This window comes from Oncorhynchus nerka, linkage group LG23 (assembly GCF_034236695.1).
Source record: "Oncorhynchus nerka isolate Pitt River linkage group LG23, Oner_Uvic_2.0, whole genome shotgun sequence".
Classification (NCBI taxonomy): Eukaryota; Metazoa; Chordata; class Actinopteri; order Salmoniformes; family Salmonidae; genus Oncorhynchus; species Oncorhynchus nerka.
The window spans coordinates 37,843,559-37,862,876 of record NC_088418.1 but is presented as its reverse complement, the minus strand read 5'-3'; the positions used below and the strand labels follow the sequence as shown (position 1 = coordinate 37,862,876).

General features: G+C 45.4%; 1 protein-coding gene across 1 annotated transcript in view; it reads left to right on the top strand.

Moving 5' to 3' along the window:
- The first annotated feature begins 1,850 nt into the window (after window positions 1-1,850).
- The window catches only part of LOC115106794 (protocadherin Fat 4), a 48,319-nt gene continuing 30,851 nt past the window's right edge, over window positions 1,851-19,318 (top strand). The window contains exons 1-3 of the mRNA XM_029629886.2: window positions 1,851-2,120; window positions 3,211-3,463; window positions 3,921-4,268. Of these exons, the coding sequence (XP_029485746.2) occupies window positions 2,037-2,120; window positions 3,211-3,463; window positions 3,921-4,268 (685 nt within the window). The 5' untranslated portion in view covers window positions 1,851-2,036. The remainder of the gene's footprint in view (window positions 2,121-3,210; window positions 3,464-3,920; window positions 4,269-19,318) is intronic.

Here is a 19,318-nt window from a genome sequence, read left to right as displayed (position 1 = left end):
GTTAAAGACAAAAAGGGAAAGAGGTAAGAACAGGAGCAGGGAAGACAGCATATGATTAATGAATCTCAGTGCTATGCTAATATTCTCTCAGTTCATCACAATTACATCGTATCTAGTCAGCCCGAAGGTTATCTTAAGAGCGGGTGATGTGGCTTTGATGAGACTGGGGGTTGGCATCCTCTCTCACATCAAAACATATCTGCAGACGAGAGACAGATGGAGAGAGAGAGCTTGTTTAAGCCTTGTTTTTATGTTTTATTCTAACATTGTTAATCACAATCGAAAAGCTGCTCTATGCTGCCAGCACGCCCACAGGCAAGTCACAGTGGGCGGCCTGAGAGGCACGCGGCAATTTACTGCTATCTAGTTTACATGCACTACAATGGGCGGCCTGAGGGGCACGCGGCAATTTACTGCTATCTAGTGTACATGCACTACAATGGGCGGCCTGAGGGGCACGCGGCAATTTACTGCTATCTAGTGTACATGCACCGTTAGGCCTACTTGTAGCTAACATTTTGGTTAAAGTTAGCTAGCAGTAAACGGACAGGAGGGAGTATGCCTCCCCTAAAATAAGCGTAGCCCCCCTATCCATGAAACTCTAGTGACGTCCCTGCTCGACACAATCCTGTCTCTGCACTCTACGGACAATTCCTTCGACCTCATGGCTTGGTTTTTGCTCTGACATGCACTGTCAACTTTGGGACCTTGTATAGACAGGTTTGTGCCTTTCCAAATTATGTCCAAAACATTTAATTCACCACAGGTGGACTACTGAATTTTGTTGTAGAAACATTTCAAGGATGATCAATGGAAACAGGATCCACCTGAGCTCATCGACTGGGCTGCAGTGGAGCAGGTTGACAGCTTCAAGTTCCTTGGTGTCCACATCACCAACAAACTAACATGGTCCAAGCACACCAAGACATTCGTGAAGCGGGAACGACAAAACCTATTCCCCCCCAGGAGACTGAAAAGATTTGGCATGGGTCCTCAGATCCTCGAAAGGTTCTACAGCTGCACCATCGAGAGCATCACTGCCTGGTATGGCAACTGCTCGGCCTCCGACGACAAGGCACTACAGAGGGTAGTGTGAACGGCCCAGTACATCACTGGGGCCAAGCTTCCTGCCATCCAAGACCTCTATACCAGGTGGTGTCAGAGGAAGGCTCTAAAAATGGTCAAAGACTCCACCCACCCTAGTCATAGACTGTTCTCTCTGCAACCGCATGACAAGCGGTACCTGAGCGCCAAGTCTAGGTCTAAGAGGCTTCTTAACAGCTTCTACCCCCAATCCATAAGACTCCTGAACATCTAATCAAATGGCTACCCAGACTATTTGCATTGCCCCCCTCCCCACACCACTGTCACTGTCTGTTGTCATCTATGCATAACTCTACCTACATGTACATACTACCTCAACTAACCGGTGCCCCCGCACACTGACTGTGTACCGGTACCCCCCTGTATATATTGTTATTTTTTACTGCTGCTCTTTAATTACGTGTTACTTTTATCTCTTATTCTTATACATATATGTTTTGAAACTGCACTGTAGGTTAGGGGCTCCTAAGTAGGCATTTCACTGTTTGGTGAATATCTGTTGTATTAGGTGCATGTGACTAATACAATTTGATTTGGTATGATTTGAAACACAGCGTTTCATTGGAAATTAATGTAATTCTGTTGTACCAAAATGCAATAAAGCTGTCGGTGTGTTCGAAGCTTAACATGTATGTGTAAATTGATTTTGCAACGCTTTGCACGTAACGCGACCGGTGTGGTCAGCATGTTCAGGCAGACGTTCAATTGTAGGTGACAGTAGCTCATTCGGCTCATTGTTAGCTCTTTTCACCCGCGATAGGCTCCAACAAGTTTCCCCTTGCCTGTGCTGCGACCAACTATTTGACTAGGCTACATGAATGCCGCCAGCACGGACCGTACCCCCTGGAAACATTTATGTGATCTAAATGCATGCGGTTTTCTCACTATCATCACTTGTGTGAAAACACCAATGGAGAGGTAACTGCGCTCAAATGGTTAAGATTGTGTCTTTGATCACGAAAATGGACACTGCTGGATCATTAATCAAATGGAAAACTTTTCTTTTTTATCTAATGGTAAGTTTCCTCGAATTACGACAATCATTCAGGACTTTCAAGAGCTCCATAGACCTACATGTTATTTTGCATTCTATAACATCTTCTGTTTTATTCAACCTGCTTTCATATGATCTCTATTATTCACCTGAGGTCCTGAAAGTCTAGTCTAGTCTTGTATTGCCTAGTTGTAGTCCAGTGTAGCTTTGGAGTCGGTTCCAAATTCCAGTCAGTGACCAATAGTGTGCCACAATTTTTCAATTGTTTTGTCTTTTTATTCTTCAATGTATGCGTATTTCTCACGAGGAAAAAAGAAACCATGTACCCTAAAGGGGCAGTGCAGTCTAAAATGTTATTTCCTGTACTTTATATATTTCCACATTTATTTTTTACCAATTGATTTGAAAACAATTACAGTAAGGTACTTCATTGTTACCCAGAAGTCATTTGATATTGAGATAAAAACTGCTGTGTTGGACTTTTTTAAAAGTTGGCTGGCTATGAACTCCTGTTAAAACAGAAAAGTTTTCCAATTGAAAGACTGAGAAAGCAGCAGACAGAAACAGTTATAGAGTCCTCTCACTCTGTCTGAAGTAATAGAACAAGTTGGCATTATAGGGATTGTCAAAGGCAGGATCCCGGGGGAGGGGACGAATGAAACATTCAAGACTGGTCTCTGGTGCTGTGAACGAGAAATAGAGAAAGAAGTGGAGCAGCTAAAGTGCAGCGCCTCCAATTCAAAGTATAATGTTACTGCCTTCAGAAAAGGTGTGCCACAAAGGCTGTTTTCTCCTCTTTGTGTCAGACTGAGGGACTAAGAAGTGTCTGTTCCGGTTGATGTAGGTTTCAGTTTACCATAGATGTTTTGTCCTTCAAAATGTTACTCAATATCAACATTAATTATATAGTGGTATCCACACTGGAGTAGTTATTCTTTTGCTTCTATATAAAATACTGAACCACACATATTGGACATTAATATAAGATGTTTTGTAAGATTTTTAAAAAAAAATTATAAAGTCACACACTGTTTGCAATGAACTTTTTTGTATTGCTTCAAATGTTACCGCTCTAATGCCTCCATTGGCGTGTGCTTTGTCTGTTTTAACAGGTTGTCAACTTCATGTTTTTATATGGAGTGCCATTTTCCAATATGGCCGATGCTAGCCAAGCTGCCAGCAACCAGGAGAAGTGGTCCAATATGACCTTGGTGCAGCGGCACCCTCTGTCCTCCTGGTATCAGAGATCTCATTGGCATGGCAACAGCAAGCCAGGCGCTACACATTCTCCACAAAGACGTCTCACACCACTGTCCTTCTCCAAACTTGTCTATTCTTTTCAAGTGAAAGAGGACACACAACCAGGTAGAGCAGTGTTTACCCCTTTCCTTCTGTCAGATATTTAAATGTTGATTAGTTAAGCTTGTTCATACATGTTTGTTCTTAAATCCAGAGTCACATGCCTCAGTTACGAAGTCTTCAGGCTGACTCCTACTGACTGATCGGCTTAGGAAGTTATTGGTAGATGTTAATGCTCAGTATTTCTTTTAAACCTCATGGCTCTAAATTAAATTCCACCAACTCCCCTGCCTACTTCAGTTCGAGGATTAAATACCTCCTGGGGTGCTCCACCTTCCTCATGTAAGAGAATGGTGATGATGAAACATTGTGGGGAATGAATGCACAACACTGGTGTTGCCAGCACCATACTTTAACCCCACTGAGCCATTGGAACCAGCATTGGTAATAGTAAGTTATCAAACCATCAGACCATTCAGAGAATGTCATCCTGACTGTACTGTCTAATTCCATGTGTTGACAGGAACGATAGTGGGGAACGTGGAAGCAGGAGAGCCTAGCAAAGGATCGACAAACACCATCTTCTCTGTGTTGGAGGACGACGGGGAGGGCCTGTTCCTGCTCAGCCGTCTCTCCGGTGACTTTCTGTTGTCACGCTCCCTGGACTACGAAACCCAGAGACTCTACATCCTGACAGTGGTAGTGAAGCACGGGGACTTAGGGGCCAGCAGAGTCCGGGTCTATTTTAATGTGCTGGATGTCAACGATAACCTTCCAGTGTTCAGACTGGACTCTTACTCCGTCTCTGTACCAGAGGACAGCCCTGTTGGAACCTGTTTCCTCGATCTCAATGTCTCTGATGCGGATGACGGTGAGTGTGGAACAACATGTTTAACATACCACCTGACACAGACCGGTGCTGTATAGACCAAGGTTGTGTTTATTAGGTATCAAACAGACAAGGCATTACCAGTTTCAGTCCTATTTATTTAGTTACTAGTCAGCCCCATCACACGATCAAAGCCACATCAAGGCTTGTCTGCTGAAAACAGGCGCTACTCTATACGTTAAATCAATCACAATTATTATTAACCTGGGCATTTGATCACGGATCTATGATCTATGATCTCCATCATTTCAACGGTGGTTGAGCTCATTGCAAATGACTAATAAAACAACTATCTCTTGAGTGAGAGAGAACAAAAACAACACAAAATTTAAAAAATCCATTTCTATACTGTATACTGTATTTAGAAAGTACACGATACAGGTAATGCTGAACAGAATGTAAAAAGCAACATGTCTGTAAATTCTAAATAGCTCCTGTTAGGATACAGTAGGCCTGCAGGTAGTGCATCAGTATATGGGTGTGTTCTGTCACTGTCTGGGGTCTGGTTCAGGCAGTCCCAGAAGGCAGGCTGCAGGCCTGGGTCCTGGGACCAGTCCAGGTAGGTCCTAACTAGCCTGGTCAGCCAGTAGTAGGCAGACAGCTGGCAAAATGGGATGTCCTCCAGGAAGACCAGGATGAGAATGTCCCTGTGCTCCACCTGCAGACGGAGGATGGCCAGTCGTAGCTCCAGGAACACCAGTTACTGTGCAGGTAGTGACGACTCCGCACACACAGGGTTTGGTGGGTGCCGCAGACAGAGACCCATGAATGGAGGCCCGGCAGCAGCTGCTCCATCACAAGCGCTTGTTTCTCCCACTGTACAACGCAAAGCCATCGTAGCGGTAGCACCCCCTGGGGTTGCCACTCCTCACAGCCTCCACACAACCTCCTCCAGCTAGCCATGGATGATATGGCAGAAGGCCAGCAGGTAGTCCCCGGCCAGCTGATGGAGCAGCACCAACAGCATGAAGAGGAGCAGGCCCAGGGATAAGCAGAGGAACAGGACAAAGCCCATGTCCAGTGAACAGTTGGTCTCCAAGTACCTGGGGATGCCATTTTAATTTTTACATGTAATCTCCGGTTCTCCATCATTCCATAAAAAGACCTGGACATGTCTCTGTCCTCTGACCTAGTTGTCCAGCCAGGCTTTGGTCTCCCGAGTGGCGCAGTGGTCTAAGGCACTGCATCTCAGTGTTAGAGGCGTCACTACAGACACCCTGGTTTGATTCCAGGCTGTATCACAACCAGCCATGATTGAGAGTCCCATAGAGCGGCGCACAATTGGCCCAGCATCGTCTGGTGTTTTGGCCGGTCATTGTAAATAAGAATTTGTTCTTAACTGACTTGCCTAGTAAAATAATGGTTCAATTTATGACCAAAAGAATTTGGATCCTGCTTGTCGAACATCTCCAAAATCATGGCCATTAATATGGAGTTGGTCCCCCCTTTGCTGCTATAATAGCCTCCACTCTTCTGGGAAGGCTTTCCACCAGATGTTGGATCATGGCTGCGGGGACTTGCTTCCATTCAACCACAAGAGCATTAGTGAGGTCGGGCACTGATGTTGGACGGTTAAGCCTGGCTCGCAGTCGGTGTTCCAATTCATACCAAAGGTGTTCGATGGGGTTGAGGTTAGGGCTCTGTGCAGGCCAGTCAAGTTCTTCCACACAACGATCTCAACAAACCATTTCTGCATGGACCTCACTTCATACACTGGGCATTGTCATGCTGAAACAGGAAAGGGCCTCCCACAAAGTTGGAAGCACAGAATCATCTAGAATGTCAGTGTATGCTGTAGCGTTAAGATTTCCCTTCACTTGGAACTAAGGGGCCTAGCCCAAACCATGAAAAACAGCCCCAGATCATTATTCCTCGAACTTTAAAGTTGGCACTGGATTCGGGCAGGTAGCATTTCCAGAGTTGTACGTCGAACTGCCAGATGGTGAAGCGTGATTCATCAATCCAGAGAACGTGTCTCCACTGCTCTAGAATCCAATGGCGGATGGTGATCTTAGGCTTGTGTGTGGCTGCTCAGCCATGGAAACCCATTTCATGAAGCTCCTGATGAACAGTTCTTATGCTGACGTTGCTTCCAGAGGCAGTTTGGAACTCAGTAGTCAGTTTTGCAGGACAGGCAATTTTTACACGCTACACGCTTCAGCGGTCACATTCTGTGAGCTTGTGTGGCCTACCACTTCTCAGCTGAGCCGTTGTTGTTCCTAGACAATTCCACTTCACAATAACAGCACTTACAGTTGACCAGGGGAGCTTTAGCAGGGCAGAAATTTGATGAACTGACTTGGAAAGGTGGCATCCTATAATGGTGCCACATTGAGTCATTGAGCTCTTCAGTAAGGTTGTTCTACTGCCAATGTTTGTCTATAGAGATTGCATGGCTGTGTGCTCAATTTGATACACCTGTAAGCAACGGATGTGGCTGAAATAGCCGAATCCACTCATTTGAAGGGGTGTCCACATACTTTTGTATAAACAGTGCATTGGGACCCCTTGACTTTTAACACATTTTGTTACGTTACACCCTCGGAGGGAATACAATGTGGTATGGATCTCAATTTAGTCCAAGATGGCATAGTAGTTTTTTGTTTGTCTTGTCCTGTCCCGTGTATATATTGTATACATTTTTTATATTTTTAATCTCATTTTCCATCTACGGACTGAATATACTCCCCTGCAACCCGCCTCACCCAATGTGGTATGGATCTGCTTTTTTATACTTTAGAACCAGAACCCCCATCAGAAGCTAACTAGCTACTAGTCAGTTAGCCACTGCTAGCGATCATTACCGTTAACTCAAACATCAGCCAGCCTCAGCCAGGTCAATTCCCGTCGATCGATCGCGACTGGTCTGCCAACGTAACCGTCCGAGGGGTTTCAACAGGCTCTTCCGTGGCAACATACCCGAGGCCTATCTGCTAGCCCCGACCTGCTAGCTGTCTGAATCGCTGTGTCTCCAGCTCGCCTAGCTACTCACTTGACCCTATGATCACTCAGCTACACATGCCTCTCCCTAATGTCAATATACCTTGTCTATTGCCTTTTTGGTTAGTGATTTGTCTTATTTCACTGAAGAGCCTCCAGCCCTGCTCAATATGCCTTAGCCCCCCCCCACACACACACACACATGCAGTGACCTCACCTGGCTTAAATGGTGCCTCTAGAGACAAAACCTCTCTCATCGTCACTCAATGCCTAGGTTTACCTCCACTGTACTCCCATCCAACCATACCCTTGTCTGTACATTATGCCTTGAATCTATTCTTCCGCGCCCAGAAAACTGCTCCTTTTACTCTCTGTTCCGGACGCACTACACGACCAGTTCTTTTAGCCTTTAGCCGTAATCTTATCCAACTCCTCCTCTGTTCCTCTGGTGATGTTGAGGTGAATCCAGGCCCTGCAGCCCCCAGCATCACTCCCATTCCCCAGGCACTCTTATTTGTTGACTTCTGTAACCATAAAAGCCTTGGTTTCATGCATGTTAACATTAGAAGCATCCTCTCTAAGTTTGTTTTATACAATACTTTAGCACACTCCGCCAACCTGGATGTCCTAGCAGTGTCTGAATCCTGGCTTAGGAAGGCCACCAAAAATCCTGAAATTTCCATCCCTAACTACATTTTCCGACAAGATAGAACTGCCAAAGGGGGCGGAGTTAGCCTGCAGAGTTCTGTCATACTAACCATTTCTGTGCCCAAACAATTTGAGCTTCTACTTTTAACAAGTCTCTCACCGTTGCCACTTGTTATAGACCCCCTTCAGCCCCCAGCTGTGCCCTGGACACCATATGTGAATTGATCGCCCCTGATCTATCTTCAGAGTTCGTACTGTTAGGTGACCTAAACTTGGACATGCTTGTCAACCCGGCCGTCCTACAATCTAAGCTAGACGCCCTCAATCACACACAAATGATCAAGGAACCTACCAGGTACAACCCTAAATCCGTAACCGTGGGCACCCTCTTAGATATCATCCTGACCAACTTGCCCTCTAAATACACCTCTGCTGTCTTCAACCAGGATCTCAGTGATCACTGCCTCATTTCCTGCGTGCATAATGGGTCCGTGGTCAAACGACCACCCCTCATCACTGTCAAACGCTCCCTAAAACACTTCAGCGAGCAGGCCTAATCAACCTGGCCCGGGTATCCTGGAAGGATATTGACCTCATCCCGTCAGTAGAGGATGCCTGGTTGCTCTTCAAAAGTGTTTTCCTCACCACCTTAAATAAGCATGCCCCATTCAAAAAAAATAAAAAAGTAGAACTAAGAACAGATATAGCCCTTGGTTCACCCCAGAGTTGACTGCCCTTGACCAGCACAAAACATCATGTGGTGTTCTGCATTAGCATTGAATAGCCCCAGCGATATGCAACTTTTCAGGGAAGTCAGGAACCAATATACCAAGTCAGTCAGGAAAGCTAAGGCTAGCTTTTTCAGGCATTGTGTAGCACTAATAACAAAAAGTTTTGGGACACTGTAAAGTCCATGGAGAATAAGTGCACCAGCTGCCCACTGCACTGAGGATAGGAGACACTGTCACCACCGATAAATCTACGATAATCGATCATTTCAATAAGCATTTTTCTACTGCTGACCAAGCTTTCCACTTGGCTACCTCTAACCCGGCCAACATCTCAGCACCCCCTGCAGCAGTTTGTCCAAGGCCCCCACTTCTCCTTCACCCAAATCCAGACAGCTGATGTTCTGAAAGAGCTGCAAAATCTGGATCCCTACAAATCAGGTGAGCTAGACAATCTGGACCCTCTCTTTCTAAAATGATCAGCCGAGATCAGGGGAGACACTCTAGACCCAAATTGTTATAGACCTATATCCATCCTGCCCTGCCTTTCTAAAATCTTCAAAAGCAAAGTTAACAAACAGATCACTGAACATTTCGAATCACACCGTACCTTCTCCACTATGCAATCTTGTTTCCGAGCTGGTCATGGGTGCACCTCAGCCACGCTCAAGGTCCTAAAAGATATCATAACCGCCATCGATAAAAGACCGTACTGTGCAGCCGTCTTCATCGACCTGGCCGAGGCTTTCGACTCTGTCAATCACAGCATTCGCAATCATCGGCAGACTAAATAGACTTGGCTTCTCAAATGACTGCCTCGCCTGGTTCACCAACTACTCTCAGACAGCGTTCAGTGTGTCAAATCGGAGTGCCTTTTGTCCGGACCTCTGGCAGTCTCTATATGGGTGCCACAGGGTTCACTTCTCGGGCCGATTCTTTTCTCTGTATATATCAATGATGTCGCTCGCTCTTGCTGCTGTTGATTCTCTGATCCACCTCTACGCAGATGACACCATTCTGTATACTTCTGGCCCTTCTTTGGACACACAAACCTCCAGACGAGCTTCAACGCCATACAACACTCCTTCCTTGGCCTCCAACTGCTTTTCAATGCTAGTAAAACGAAGTACTTGCTCTTCAACCGATTGCTGCCCGCATCCTCCCGCCCAACTAGCATCACTACTCTGGACGGTTCTGACCTAGAATATGTGGACAACTACAAATATCTAGGTGTCTGGTTAGACCGTAAACTCTCCTTCCAGACTCACATTAAGCATCTCCAATCCAAAATTAAATCTATAATCGGCTTCCTATTTCGCAACATAGCCTCCAACACTCTACTCAGCAAATTGGATGTAGTCGATCACAGTGCCAATTGTTTTGTTACCAAAGCCCCATACACTACCCACCACTGCATCCTGTATGCTCTCGTTGGCTGGCCCTCACAACGTATTCGTCGCCAAACCCACTGGCTCCAGGTCATGTAGTATAAGTCTTTGCGAGGTAAAGCCCCACCTTATCTCAGCTCACTGGTCACCATAGCAATACCCACCCGTAGCAACCGCTCCAGCAGGTATATTTCACTCGTCATCCCCAAAGCGGACACTTACTTTGGCCGCCTTTCCTTTCAGTTCTCTGCTGCCAATGACTGGAACGAATTGCAAAAATCACTGAAGCTGGAGTCTTTTCTCCCTCTAACTTTAAGCATCAGCTGTCAGAGCAGCTTACCAATCACTGTACCTGTACACAGCCCATCTGTAAATAGCACACCCAACTACCTCATCCCCATATTATTACTTACCCTATTGCTATTTTGCACCTCAGTATCTCCACTTGCACATCATCTGCACATCTATCACTCCAGTGTTAATGCTAAATTGTAATTTTTTGCCTCTATGGCCTATTTATTACCTACCTCCCTACTCTTTTTCATTTGCACACACTGTACAAAGTATTTTTTTATTTTCTATTGTGTTCTTGACTGTACGTTTGTTTGTGTAACTCTGTTGTTGTTTTTGTCGCACTGCTTGGCTTTATCTTGGCCAGGTAGCAGTTGTAAATGAGACCTTGTTCTCAACTGGCCTACCTGGTTAAATAAAAAAATATTTTTAGCAAATGTATTAAAAATACAAAACTATCACATTTACATAAGTATTCAGACCCTTTTCTCAGTACTTTATTGAAACACCTTTGGCATCGATTACATCCTCGAGTCTTCTTGGGTATGACGCTGCAAGCTTGGTACATCTGTATTTGGAGAGTTTCTCCCATTCCTCTCAAGGTTGGATGGGGAGTGTCGCTGCACAGCTATTTTCAGGTCTCTCCATAGATGTTCAAGTCCGGGCTCTGGCTGGGCCACTCAAGGACATTCAGAGAGTTGTCCAGAAGCCACTCCTACATTGTCTTTGCTGTGTGCTTGGGGTTGTTGTCCTGGTGCAAGGTGAACCTTTACCCCAGTCTGAGGTCCTGAGCACGCCGGAGCAGGTTTTCATCAAGGATCTCTCTGTACTTTGCTCCGTTCATCTTTCCTTCGACACTGACTAGTCTCCCAGTCCCTGCCGCTGAAATACATCGCCACAGCATGATGCTACCAGGTTTCCTCCAGACGTGATGCTTGGTATTCAGGCCAAAAAGAGGTCAATCTTGGTTTCATCAGACCAGCAAATCTTGTTTCTCATGGTCTGAGAGTCCTTTAGGTGCCTTTCGGCGAACTCAAAGTGGGCTGTCAAGTGCCTTTTACTGAGGAGTGGCTTCCGTCTGGCCACTCTACCATAAAGGCCTGATTAGTGGAGTGTTGCAGAGATGGTTGTCCTTCTGGAAGGTTTTCCCATCTCCACAGAGCAACACTGGAGCTCTATCAGAGTGACCTTCAGATGCTTGGTCACCTCTCTCACTAAGGCCTTTCTCCCCCAATTGCCCCGTTTGGCCTGTGGGCCTGTTCTAGGAAGATTCTTGGTTGTTCCAAACTTCTTCCAAGTTTTTTAAGAATGATGGAGGCCACTGTGTTCTTTGGGACCTTCAATGCTGCAGAAATGTTTTGGTACCCTTCACCAGATCTTCCAAAATATGTTCAATCAATTGAATTTACCGCAGGTGGACTCCAATCAAGTTGTAGAAACATCTCAAGGATGATCAATGGAAACAGGATGCACCTAATGTTACGTCCTGACCATAGAGAGCCCTTATTTTCTATGGTAGAGTAGGTCAGGGCATGACTGGGGGGTTTTCTAGTTATTATTTTCTATGTGGGGTTCTAGTTGAGTTTTTCTATGTTGGTGTTTGGTATGATTCCCAATTAGAGGCAGCTGGCTATCGTTGTCTCTAATCAGGATCATTTTTAAGTAGCATTGTTTCCACCTGTTTTATGGGATATTGTTTTGAGTTAATGTATGTTGTTTGTTGTTTGTTTCGTTCTTTTTTTGTTATTTTGTGCGTTTCTAATAAATAATATGTGGAAATCATATCGCGCTACAGCTTGTTCCGATAATTATTCCAGCGAACGTGACAGAATATCCCATCACAACGGGACCAAGCAGCATGCCCGGGAGGAGATGGCATCCTGGTCTTTGGAAAAGATCGAGGAGAGAATATCCTGGACTTGGTAGGAAGCCTTGGCAAGACACGAAAGCCTGCTGTGGAAACAGATGACAGGAGAGAAGGGAGGACAGCGACGACGCCGGTGTTCGCGGCCAAAGAGAAAGCCCAAAAGACAGCCCAATTTTTGTGGGGGAGGCACATGGGCTGGTTCGGCGGAACCGGGAAGTGAGCCAGAGCCTGTGTGGGAGTCGATAGAAGAAGGTAATGAGAGATACCAGAGAGAGGTTGTGGAAAGGAGTATGCTGCAGCGCAGGCGCGTTGAAAAGCACCATCTGTGCCAGCTCTACGCACCAAGTCTCCAGTACACCTTCACAGCCCAGTGTGTAAAAGGTCCGGTGCAATTGATGCTGGCTATACGCAGTAGGTCTCCAGTGCGCCTTCACTGCCCAGTACGACCTGTGCCAGCTCCTCACACTTGCCGGGCGAGGTGTGTCATCTAACCGGTACCATTGATGCCGGCTATATGCACCAGGTCTCCAGTACACCTCCACAGCCCAGTACGACCTGTGCCAGCTCCACGCACCAGGCCTCCAGGGCACCTCCCCAGTCCGGTACGTCCTGTGCCTGCTCCACGCACTCGCCCTGAAGTCCAACAGCAGGCCGGTACCACCTGTGCCGGCTCCACGCACTAGGCCTCCAGTGCGCCTCCCTGGTCCGGCGCTTCCGGCGACGCTCCAGGGCAGGAGCCTTCTTCTGCGCCGATGCCCAGCCCGAGCACGGCGTCCAGTCCAGCTCCAAGACAGGAGCCTTCCTCTGTGCCGATGTCCAGTCCAGACACGGCGTCCAGTCCAGCTCCAAGGCAGGACCCTTCCTCTGCTCCGATATCCAGTCCAGACACGGCGTCCAGTCCAGCTCCAAGGCAGGAGCCTTCCTCTGCATCTAGGTCCAAGCACAGTGTTCAGCCTGGGTCCATGGCTGGATAAGCGGGTTCTTCGGCCCGCACCAGAGCCGCCCCGATGCTGGCGGGATGAGCGGGTAATTCGCCCCGCACCAGAGCCGACACTAGACACCCCCCCCCCCCACCCCACCCCACCAACCCTCCCTTTTGGTTTCAGGTTTTGCGGCCAGAGTCCGCACCTTTGAGGGGGGTACTGTCACGTCCTGACCATAGAGAGCCCTTATTTTCTATGGTAGAGTAGGTCAGGGAGTGACTGGGGGGTTTTCTAGTTATTATTTTCTATGTGGGGTTCTAGTTGAGTTTTTCTATGTTGGTGTTTTGTATGATTCCCATTTAGAGGCAGCTGGCTATCATTGTCTCTGATTGGGGATTATATTTAAGTAGCATTTTTTCCACCTGTGTTTTATGGGATATTGTTTTGAGTTAGTGTATGTTACACCTCTTAGTTACGTTTCGTTCTTTCTTTGTATGTTTCTAATAAATAATATGTGGAAACCATATCGCGTTGCAGCTTGGTCCGGTAATTATTCCAGCGAACGTGACACCTGAGGTCAATTTCAAGTCTCATAGCAAAGGGTCTGAATACTTATGTAATAAAGGTATATATGTTTTGTATTTTTTTTAAATTAGCTCAAATAAATTTAAACCTGTTTTCACTTTGTCATTATGGGTTATTGTGTGTAGACTCATAGTCTTATTCTCAAATGGATTACATAAATAACAAATCTAATGTAACAAAATGTGGAAAAAGTCCAGGTGTCTGGAATGCACTGTATAGGTTGGTCAGGGCCCTGGTAAAATGGTAATTATACAATAAAAGTCTAGGAATTATGTATCTGTACTGTTAACAGATAGTTACCAATTGTCGAAGGACCAGAAAGTAAGTACCCATTGATAGCTGGTATTTACTAGGAAATTATTAGGTAAGTAATTGTTATGTTATTCATGTTTTAACAAACAGATCAATCAATATATACTTGCCTCAGCTGCACTGTTCAGGTCAGTCATATCCACAACTCTGCTGAGAACCATGACTGGAAGTCAAAATACTCCGGCGAGGAGAATTTCTTGGTGGCAAAGTCAGACCCACACAGGAAACGTGCCGTTATGACTGTGAGGCTGATGACCGACTGGAGGAATGGCTTCCAGCAGTCCTGAAAGATCACGATTGGGGCATGAAGCCTCAGGGATCAGAATCCCGAATTATCCCTTTAAATGGGAAGTTTGCATTAGTGGGGATATCATTCACATCTAATTCCATCTGTTCCAGATTAATCAAGCAATAGAATAGTCATAGGAAGTCTCTTCAGCCACGTGACATGACTCTTTAGAAAGTCAGAAAGCAAATGGAACACCGGGTAAACATCAGAATGAACAGAAACTGATGTCTGTGAGATCCTACAACTGAATCAAGCTAGGATTAATGCTGGAATTAACACCAGGACAAACTTGCCAGTGACCCCCTGACAGTTTCTCAATAACGACGTTGAGTAGTTTTCATGTTTTTATGGTGACTTACATCAAGTTGTGTGATCAATAGTTCAAATATAATTTCACAGACACAAAATAAATGCTTTTCTTGTCGAGAGAAATGATCCAATCTGCTGATACCATATTGCAGCAGCTGTGTCTGTGGCTCATCAATACCAGCCAAATAGAGAAGTGATATGTTATCAAAGCATTTAAATCCATCATTATCCAAACAACATGCATTAGGGAAGTAAAGAAACACCTTGGAGACAAGAACAGTTCCATTTGTGTCAGAGCAGTTTTGGTGTTTCATAATGACTATACCCCCTGATTCAAAGTCCAGGGTCATCAATGACTGACATATTTACTAACCTACAAAGCAAATCCTGTGTACAGCTGTCAACTTTGTCTTTCTTTAAAAGAGGGATCCCTCCCAATGCGCCGCGTGCCATGACTGAAAGCCTATAGTTCATAATGGACAGTTCCTCCAGATTAGTCTGGTCATTGAAGGTGTTAGATAGAAGTGATGAATTGTAACACATATAGCAGGACAGAGTGTTTGCTCACACTGGACAGCCACTTGAAGGTGCCAGGGACAGCCCTTTAGGTCAAGTTGCTATAGGGAGTACAATTGAGAGAGAGCGGCACAGATCCTAATTGCTGTTCCTGATGACTGTGTTATCACGTTCTCCGTAGCCAATGTGAGTAAGACCTTTAAACAGGTCAACATTCACAAGGCCGCAGGGCCAGACGGATTACCAGGACGTGTAACTCAGAGCATGTGATGACCAACTGGCAAGCGTCTTCACTGACATTTTCAACTTGTCCCTGACTGAGTCTGTAATACCAACATGTTTCAAGCAGACCACCATAGTCGCTGTTTCCAAGAACCCTAAGGTAACCTGCCTAAATGACTATCGACCCGACGCAATGACATCTGTAGCCATGAAGTGCTTTGAAAGGCTGGTAATGGCTCACATCAATACCATTATCCCAGAAACGCTTGACCCACTGCAATTTGCATACCGCCCTAACAGATCCACAGATGATGCAATCTCTATTGCACTCCACACTGCCCTTTCCCACCTGAACAAAAATAACAATTACATGAGAATGCTATTCATTGACTACAGCTCAGTTCAACACCATAGTGCCCTCAAAACTCATCACTACTTTTTTATTTAACGAGGCAAGTCAGTTAAGAACAATTTCTTATTTGCAATGAAGGCTTACCCGGCCAAACCCTAACGACGCTGGGCCAATTGTGCGCCGCCCTATGGGACTCCCAATTACGGGCGGTTGTGATACAGCATGGAATTGAACCAGGGTCTATAGTGACACCTCTAGCACTGTGACGTTCTTGCACTGAGACGCAGTGCCTTAGACTGCTGCACCACTCGGGAGGACCCTGGGACTAAACACCTACAGTTGAAGTCGGAAGTTTACATACACTTATGTTGGAGTCATTAAAACTTGTTTTTCAACCACTGCAAATTCATTGTTAACAAACTATAGTTTTGGCAAGTCAGTTAGGACATTTACTTTGTACATGACACAAGTAATTTTTCCAACAATTGTTTGCAGACAGATTATTTCATTTCATTATAATTCACTGTATCACAATTCCAATGGGTCAGAAGATTACATACACTAACTTGACTGTGCCTTTAAACAGCTTGTAAAATTCCAGAAAATGATGTCATGGCTTTAGAAGCTTCTGATAGGCTAATTGACATCATTTGAGTCAATTGGAGGTGTACCTGTGGATGTATTTCAAGGCCTGCCTTCAAACTCAGTGCCTCTTTGCTTGACATCATGGGAAAATCAAAATAAATCAGCCAAGACCTCAGAAGAAAAATGTAGACCTCAACAAGTCTGGTTCATCCTTTGGAGCAATTTCCAAACGCCTGAAGGTACCACATTAATCTGTACAAACAATAGTACGCAAGAATAAACACCCTGGGACCACGCAGCCATCATAACACACTGCGAAAAGTGCAAATCAATCCCAGAACAACAGCAAAGGACCTTGTGAAGATGCTGGAGGAAACAGGTACAAAAGTATCTATATCCACAGTAAAACGAGTCCTACATAGACATAACCTGAAAGGCGGCTCAGCAAGGAAGAAGCCACTGCTCCAAAACTGCCATAAAAAAAACAGACTACAGTTAGCAACTGCACATGGGGACAAAATCGTAATTTTTGGAGAAATGTCCTCTGGTCTGATGAAACAAAAATAGAACTGTTTGGCCATAATGACCATCATTATGTTTGGAGGAAAAACGGGGAGAATTGCAAGCCGGAGAACACCATCCCAACCGTGAAGCATGGGGGTGGCAGCATCATGTTGTGGGTGTGCTTTGCTGCAGGAGGGACTGGTGCATTTCTCCAAAAACATTATGGCATCATGAGGATGAAAAATTCTGTGGATATAAGCAACATCTCAAGACATCAGTCAGGAAATTAAAGCTTGGTCGCAAATGGGTCTTCCAAATGGACAATGACCCCAAGCATACTTCCAAAGGTGTGGCAAAATGGCTTAAGGACAACAAAGTCAAGGTATTGGAGTGGCCATCACAAAGCTCTGACCTCAATCCTCAATCTTATAGAACATTTGTGGGCAGAACTGAAAAAGCATATGCGAGCAAGGAGGCCTTCAAACCTGACTCTGTTACACCAGCTCTGTCAGGCGGAATGGGAAGCTTGTGGAAGGCTACCCAAAACGGTTGACCCAAGTTAAACAATTTAAAGGCAATGCTGCCAAATACTAATTGTGTGTATGTAAACTTCTGACCCACTGGGAATGTGATGAAATAAATAAAAGCTGAAATAAATCATTTTCTCTACTATTATTCTGACATTTCACATTGTTAAAATAAAGTGGTGATCCTAACTGACCTAAGACAGTGAGTTTTTATTAGGATTAAATGTCAGGAATTGTGAAAACTGATTTTAAATGTATTTGGCCAAGGTGTATGTAAACTTCCGACTTTGCAACCGGATTGGTAGGTAACAACACATCTGCCACGCTGATCCTCAACTCAGGGGCCCCTAAGGGGTGCGTGCTCAGACCCCTCCTGTACTCCCTATTCACCTATGACTGCAAGGCCAAGCACGACTCCAACACCATCATTAAATTTACCGACGACACAGCAGTGGTAAGCCTGATCACTGACAATGATGAGACAGTCTGTAGGGATAAGGTCAGAGACCTGGCAGTGTGGTGCCAGGACAACAACCTTTCCCTCAATGTGATCAAGACAAAGGAGATGATTGTGGACTACAGGAAAAGGAGAACCGAGCACGCCCCTATTCTCATCGACGAGGCTGTAGTGGAGCAGGTTGAGAGCTTCAAGTTCCTTGGTGTCCACATCATCAACTACCTATCATGGTACCTATCATGGTCCAAACACACAAAGACAGTTGTGAAGAGGGAACGACAATGCCTATTCCCCCTCAGGGGACTGAAAGGATTTGGCATGGGTCCTCAGATCCTCCAAAAGTTCTACAGCTGCACCATCGAGAGCACTGGTTACATCACTGCCTGGTATGGTACATGCTCGGCCTCCGACTGCAATACACTATAGAGGGTAGTGCGTACTGTTCAGTACATCATAGATGCCAAGCTTCCAGCCATCCAGGACATCTATACCAGGCGGTGTCAGAGGAAGACCCTAAACATTTCCAAGGACTCCAGCCACCCTAGCCATAGACTGTTCTCCTTGGTCCCGCACGGCAAGCGGTCCTGGAGCGCCAAGTCTAGGTCCAAAAGGCTTCTTAACAGCTTCTACCCCCTGAACAGTTAATCAAATGGCTACCCGGGCTATTTGCATTGTCCCCACCACCCCATTTTTACACTGCTGCCACTCTCTGTTTAGTACCCATGCATTGTCAATTTACCTCTACCTACATGTACATATTACCTCAATTGCCTCAACTAACCGGTGCCCCCACACATTCCCTCTGTACTGGTACCCCCTGTTTATAGCCTCGCTACTGTTATTTTATTGTTGCTCCTTAATTATTTGTTATTTCCCCCAAAAAATCTTAAAACTGCATTGTTGGTTAATTAAGGACTTGTAAGTAAGCCGTTCTGGTCTACACCTGTTGTATTCGCATCATGTGATTTTAGATCCATTCCTAATCTCGAGACAGAATTTGAGGGAACAATAGAGTAGTTGAGTTTGAGGAATGCGCTTCTAGTACCGGATGGACTGATCCTAGAGGATGCATTTTTATTCAACCAACCCCAGGATCCAAAGATCCAAACAAAACGTGAATAGTCCCAATTGAACAAAGACCAGCCTCATTTTTATTGTGAAGTAGAGACACTGACCAGTTAGAAGGTAATGGTGATGCTGGTCCTGGAGTTTGTCCAAGGGAATTACGTTCAGTCTTGTCCAGTTGAGTTCTGTTTTATCCAGTGAACGTTAATTGATCCAATGAGATAAATGATTGAGAAGCAGAATGATGCACTATTCAAGATGTTGGTGGGATTACTTGTCCAGTGGATTGAATTCCTGGAGTAGTTCCACTGCTTTCTCTGTGAACTGTGTTGTCTGTGTACAGCTTCTTTTAGTATGGTTACATATTTTACTATATGTGTAATCCCTTCCATACATGAAGGGCACATTTTGGCTTTTGCTGAATGATCAATGAGAAACGCCATATTGCAAATGTACGGTCCATTACTAGATGTCCGCAAATGTTTGTAAAATAAGCCAATGGCGGCTGGCCGTGCACCGGGGCC